At 32.2% G+C, this 5,709-nt stretch overlaps 1 protein-coding gene across 5 annotated transcripts; it reads left to right on the forward strand.

The window, feature by feature from the left end:
- The first annotated feature begins 227 nt into the window (after positions 1 to 227).
- Positions 228 to 5,000, forward strand: LOC101262392 (probable protein kinase At2g41970). 5 transcript variants are annotated; one of them, XM_010319580.4, is made up of 7 exons: positions 228 to 3,255; positions 3,378 to 3,640; positions 3,712 to 3,838; positions 3,914 to 4,187; positions 4,260 to 4,392; positions 4,479 to 4,565; positions 4,643 to 5,000. In XM_010319580.4, the coding sequence occupies exons 1-7, from the start codon at positions 3,150 to 3,152 to the stop codon at positions 4,766 to 4,768; spliced, it is 1,116 nt and encodes a 371-aa protein (XP_010317882.1). In that variant the 5' UTR covers positions 228 to 3,149; the 3' UTR covers positions 4,769 to 5,000. The 5 variants fall into 5 exon arrangements, with proteins under 5 accessions (XP_010317882.1, XP_004234864.1, XP_010317884.1 ...); XM_004234816.5 differs by having other exon boundaries at positions 3,381 to 3,640; XM_010319582.4 differs by having other exon boundaries at positions 228 to 3,249; positions 3,381 to 3,640.
- Positions 5,001 to 5,709: the final 709 nt, after the last annotated feature.

Below are 5,709 nucleotides of genomic sequence, written 5' to 3' on the forward strand. Positions count from 1 at the left end.
GATTTATCTATTTCTTTGTTTTCCTTTGTTATTCTTACCATCGCTGTTAAATTATCTTCTAATTTTGCTTTTTCCTTTTCTAGTATTAAATACAAGTTATTTCCTATTTTTTTATACCTTCTTCCTAAATTTGAAAATTATTATTTTTATTACCAGTCCGTCTTGATTTTCATATGTTTTTTCATCTACTGCAAATTCTTCTTTATTCATTATAATTCATGTTGTAATTTATATTCAAGGCAATTTATTTGTATTTCTAGCATAAATATAACTTTTCTTTGTGCTAATATCGATTTATTACATACTCCTACTAACATATTTTCTTCTAGTCTTTCTTTTCTATATTTTAACTCTTGTCTTTTTTCAATTATATTTTCTATCAGTTGTTGCTTATATTTTTCTTTGTTCATATTGTTTTTTCAGATAACAAACATATTTATATTCTGTTTTAGAAATTATATCTATCAAAGGATTTGTCTTGCTAGTATTTGTTTTAGTAAGTTGTAACAATTCATATTCTATATATAAAGTTTTTAACTTTTTCTGTATCTTTCGTATTTTTCTTTCTATCTTAGTTTTTGTTATGGTAGTTACTTTATTTGTTTTCGGATTGTTCTTCATGATTTTAGGAATAAAATATTTTTTCATAATATTTTTTTTAACTAGATTTAATCGTTGAATTTCATTAGCGTTATTTGCAATATATTCTAAATATTTATTTTCTCGAGTTCTTAAATACTTGTACAAATTTTCAAGTAGCTTTTCAAGTAGTTCTATTTCTTCCTTAGTTTCTCTCCAGAATTGTAAGTATAAATAATCAATCATTGGTCTATGAATAATTCTAGATCATTATATAAATCTATGTCAAAATCATCTTGTATAACTAATTCTGCCCAACCTTGGGTTGTTTCTTAGATTATCTAGTATGTCAATAATTTTTCATAAATTATTCTTTTTATATCAGTATTAAGATCTTTCAATATATAGAGTATCAATATCTTGTAATTAACATCATCATCTAGTAAATAAGTATTCATTTCAACATGTTTTTGCTAAAAATCTTATTCCTTCTAACCTCTTAATAGATTATACTTATTTATTATGCAATAATAATGATTTAATAATCATTTCGTCTGACTAAAGCTATGGAAACCAAATCAGATATGACAAATCTACAAAAACAGGTATACTCATTTACATCCATGAGTAGCTAAACTGTTTTATTCCTAATAATCTCTTGTTGATTATAATTGTTTATCATGTTTTAATAATTTTATAATAACCATCTTTAGAAATTTTGCTACGAAAATATTATGCGAGTAAGTATGCCCGGACTATGTCATCCTGTGAAATCAAGTGCGTAAAAGTATAGAGTAGGGGGAAAGAAAGAGAATAACCTTGAAAATGTTGAAAATGGTCAAGAAATTCCCCAAAACACCAAAGGTTGAGTTCCACCTCAAATGGGTTTTATTTAGAAATAAGGAAGAGAATGAGATTTTAATTCCAGCAATCTTCGCAAAAATGACAAATGTTGGAAAAAGTGGACATCGCTTATGCGTACATCACTTAAGAGACCAAAGTCTTCACAAAAGTGAACCCCGACTAAGAGGCGCCCTTTGCTTAAGAGGCCTATTGATCACTTAAGCGACCTTCATAAAAGCCAAGGTTGGTCACTTAAGCGACCATTATCCCCACAAACTTTCTTCGCTTAAGTGGCCCATTGGTCTCTTAAGCTAATATCGCTTAAGAGACCAAGGGTTCGCAAGAGCCAGCTCATCAGACACAAGATTTTTTAGAAAAAGGCTAAGTGTCCAAAAACATATGTTTAAGCCCTCAAATTTAATCAAAGAAACAACCATCGGAGCTTGTTGTCAAAATGTTGACAAAGTCAACACTTTAACAAAGAAAAAACAAAATGCCAAAAGCTAAAAGCTCACCAAAAATCATAGGGACCCAAACCAAAGGTTTCTCTAGATCGAACCCGATTTTCCGGAGCTAACCGCATTGATAGAATTTGATTTTGAGTGTACTTATCAAGAAAGTTGGCCAAGTCAAACTTTTGGCTGAACTCCAAAACTAAAATGCCTTATCGCACCAACTCCAAACGGAAGCCTCGAAACCCAAATTGATCATCACACTAGACCAAAATGACCTTTCTAGAGCAGATGGAAGTGATGAAATTTTGATCCGAAGTCAGAATCTCTAGATGTTGACTGAAGTCAAGCATTTAAGCTTTCAAAACTCAAACTCGCACCAAACTCAACCAAATACCTCAGGGAGCGTGCGACCCAACCCAACATCACATACAAGTTACAAGGAAGCTACGAGAAGGATCAAAATAGAAAAGGCACGCCTAAAACACAGGAATAGCCCCGAGAGTCATTACAACTAAGATTTAATTTCTCAAAGTAAATCTCTAATTATGATTTAGTTAATAAATACATTATATATTTGCTTAAAAAAATTATTGTAATCCCATAGTTATAGCAATATACTATGTTGTCTATATGTATAGAAAAAATAGTTCTCTTCCTTAAAATAAAAAAATAGAGGAGAGTATTTCTTTTATTTTATTTCACTTCTTTTCATCCTATTTTGTCTAAAAATGAAGTAAAAGGATTAAAATAAAAGAAACATCATGAGTAACTATGTTTCCTATATTTGTAGACAAGATAATATGTTACTAAGATTGTGAGATTATATATACATATATATAATGTATTTATAATATAAATCATGACTAGAGATTTATTTTGCGCCAATTAAATGTTAGCTATTTAATTTAAGGAAAAAATGGGGGGGAGGTGAATTCATAGACCAAAAATATTATTAAAATTTTGATGTGGCCTGGTATGAAGTAATAATTTTATATAGAAAGAAGATGGAATAAGGAGCGGAGGAATTGAAAAGGGGAAGGACGTGCAAAGTTAAGGGAGACACGTAGAACGCACAAGTCATGTGTTCAGTTTTATAAGTTGAAAGAATCCATGCGACTTTCTTCCTTGTTTCTCCCTTGTTCCACATTTTATATTTTGGCATCCCATCCTCTAATATTGACCTTTTTCCAAATATTTTTGGTACGTTCATTAATTAGCTTTTTAAATAAATAAATATATTTGAGAAGATCGAGTACGTTTTTGAAGAACAATATGATTTGCTGTGGAGGTGCTGAAGAAGACAGTTATATCAGCGGTCCACCGGTTAATCAAAATACCGCACCTCCGAAAGCGGGCAATCCGCAATCTTATGGTGCTGGTATTTTTTCATGACATACATATACTTAACCGGCCTCTTGATATTAATTTTGATTGAATTGTGTTGTTCTAAATGAAGTAGCAACTTTATTGTATGAGACTCTTACTTGAAATATAATGCAGCAGGTAGTGAAAGAGGAGAGGCAAGAAGTGGTGGTGCTGCTCCTAAGAGTGGACCTCCTCAAAAAATTTTACCTATTGAGGTACCAGAAATGTCTTTGGCTGAGCTAAATAGACTTACTGCCAATTTCGGAAAGAAAACTCTGATTGGAGAGGGATCTTATGGACGCGTTTTTGCTGCTAAATTAAGCAACGGCCAACAAGCAGCAATAAAGAAATTGGATACTGCTTGTTCACCAGAACCAGATTCTGACTTCACCGCCCAGGTGAATGAATGTCTCAGTATGTGCTTTTATTCGTGTACGTACGTTAACTAATAATAATGTTTCTTATGCAGTTATCAATGGTTTCAAGACTTAAGCACGAGCATTTTGTAACACTGTTAGGATGTTGCCTCACAGCAAACAATCGGATCTTGGTTTTTGAGTTTGCAACTATGGGCTCGCTGCATGATGTATTACATGGTACATACATAATTCAAATCATTAGTTTCCAATGTTACTTAACATGTTACAAAACTCTTGTATGTTGTGTTGTAGGTAGAAAAGGAGTACAAGGTGCTGAGCCTGGTCCAGTTCTTACCTGGAATCAGAGAGTTAAAATTGCTTATGGTGCAGCTAAAGGCCTTGAATATCTACACGAAAAAGTTCAACCGCCAATTAAACATCGGGATGTCAGATCCAGCAATGTACTACTGTTTGATGATTTTACTGCAAAAATTGCTGATTTCAACTTGACAAACCAGTGTTCGGACACAGCAGCTCGTCTGCATTCAACTAGAGTACTGGGGACATTTGGGTACCATGCTCCAGAGTAAGCCTTAGCCTTGCCCTTGTTGATTGAAAGTTAATGAATGGATGGTGTCATAAAATGATGATATTGCAGGTATGCTATGACAGGACAGATAACACAGAAAAGTGATGTTTATAGTTTTGGAGTTGTTCTGTTAGAACTTTTGACAGGAAGGAAACCAGTAGATCATACAATGCCAAAAGGGCAACAGAGTCTTGTCACATGGGTAGGTGTTTTAAATAAATAAACTATATAGTATAGTATAATGAATGAAATGCCTCTAATTAAAATAATTTTATTTAATTTTTGCAGGCGACTCCACGACTAAGTGAAGACAAAGTAAAGCAGTGTGTAGATCCTAAGCTAAATAATGAGTACCCTCCAAAGGCAATTGCTAAGGTTGTATATTCTCTACCTAATCCTTGTCAAACACTTGCACTATTTTCTCACATCATCTTAAGTTTAATTATTCTCAGATGGCAGCTGTTGCAGCACTTTGTGTTCAATACGAGGCAGATTTCCGCCCAAACATGACAATTGTCGTCAAGGCACTGCAACCACTACTCAATGCAAAACCAGCAGGAGCACAACCGCATGCATAGATACAAACAAACACAACATTCTTCGTTCAAACAAAAAGGAATTCTTCAGTTATTTTATTACTTGTGGCAGATCATATGTTTTGTTTTTTTCTTTTGATCCACTCTGTTTCAACATTTTGCCTATACTTAAATATTATATTTTTGGTAATAACTACAGTTAGTTAAACTAAGCTAGCTTTGGTCACCAACATGGGTTGTGGTGCATTAATAAAGTGTTTCAACTTTAACCAGAGATTTCAAATTCAAATCTCGAATATGGAGAAAATCATGTTAGATGTGTCACCCCTGAATAGGGTGCACCACAAAAAAAAAGCTAGCTTTGGTCATAGATTCAAAAAAAAATTAGTTTGTTAAAAATTTATATAGTTAAAGTTTAATTCGAAATTGTGTTTGTTTATACCCTCTTTCAAGAATTCTTGAAACAATGTTCATGCTTTAATATTTTTACATATGGATAATACACAAGTATCACCTCAACATATGCCCGAAGCCTCAGAGACACACTTATACTATAATAAGCTCCTATTACCTCCTGAATTTATTTTATTAATAATTTTCACCCCTTTTCGGCCTACGTGACACTATCTTGTGGGTCAAATGCTGATTGATTTTTTTTAAAATTAATGTCACTTAGATTGAAAAACGTTAAAAAATTACTTATAAAATAAGTTCAGGGATAATGAAATCTTAGTATAATATAAATTTGTTGAAACTTCACACATAAATTGAGAAAATATTTGTTCATTTTTCCCTTTTACATACAACTTTAAAGGTGAAGAGTGAGTTGAAAAACAATTTATTTAAGTATTTAACACAAACGTTTCTTTTTAGCCATGTGAACTACACATTCACATATGACGTAACACTAACTTTATAATACTTTTGCGTTAAATTACATTTTTTTAAGTAAGATTAATTTGATCTCAAGAACTCATTTATAG

The sequence above is a fragment of the Solanum lycopersicum genome, chromosome 3 (assembly GCF_036512215.1).
Source record: "Solanum lycopersicum chromosome 3, SLM_r2.1".
NCBI classification, from domain to species: Eukaryota; Viridiplantae; Streptophyta; class Magnoliopsida; order Solanales; family Solanaceae; genus Solanum; species Solanum lycopersicum.

What these genes read in the sequence shown, in the direction of transcription:
- LOC101262392 (XM_010319580.4), top strand. Translation starts at nt 3,150, where the DNA reads ATGATTTGCTGTGGAGGTGCTGAAGAAGACAGTTATATCAGCGGTCCA. An exon ending in TTTGGGTACCATGCTCCAGA is followed by an intron (nt 4,188 to 4,259) that starts GTAAGCCTTAGC and finishes ATGATATTGCAG; the next exon opens with GTATGCTATGACAGGACAGA. An exon ending in CTCCAAAGGCAATTGCTAAG is followed by an intron (nt 4,566 to 4,642) that starts GTTGTATATTCT and finishes AATTATTCTCAG; the next exon opens with ATGGCAGCTGTTGCAGCACT.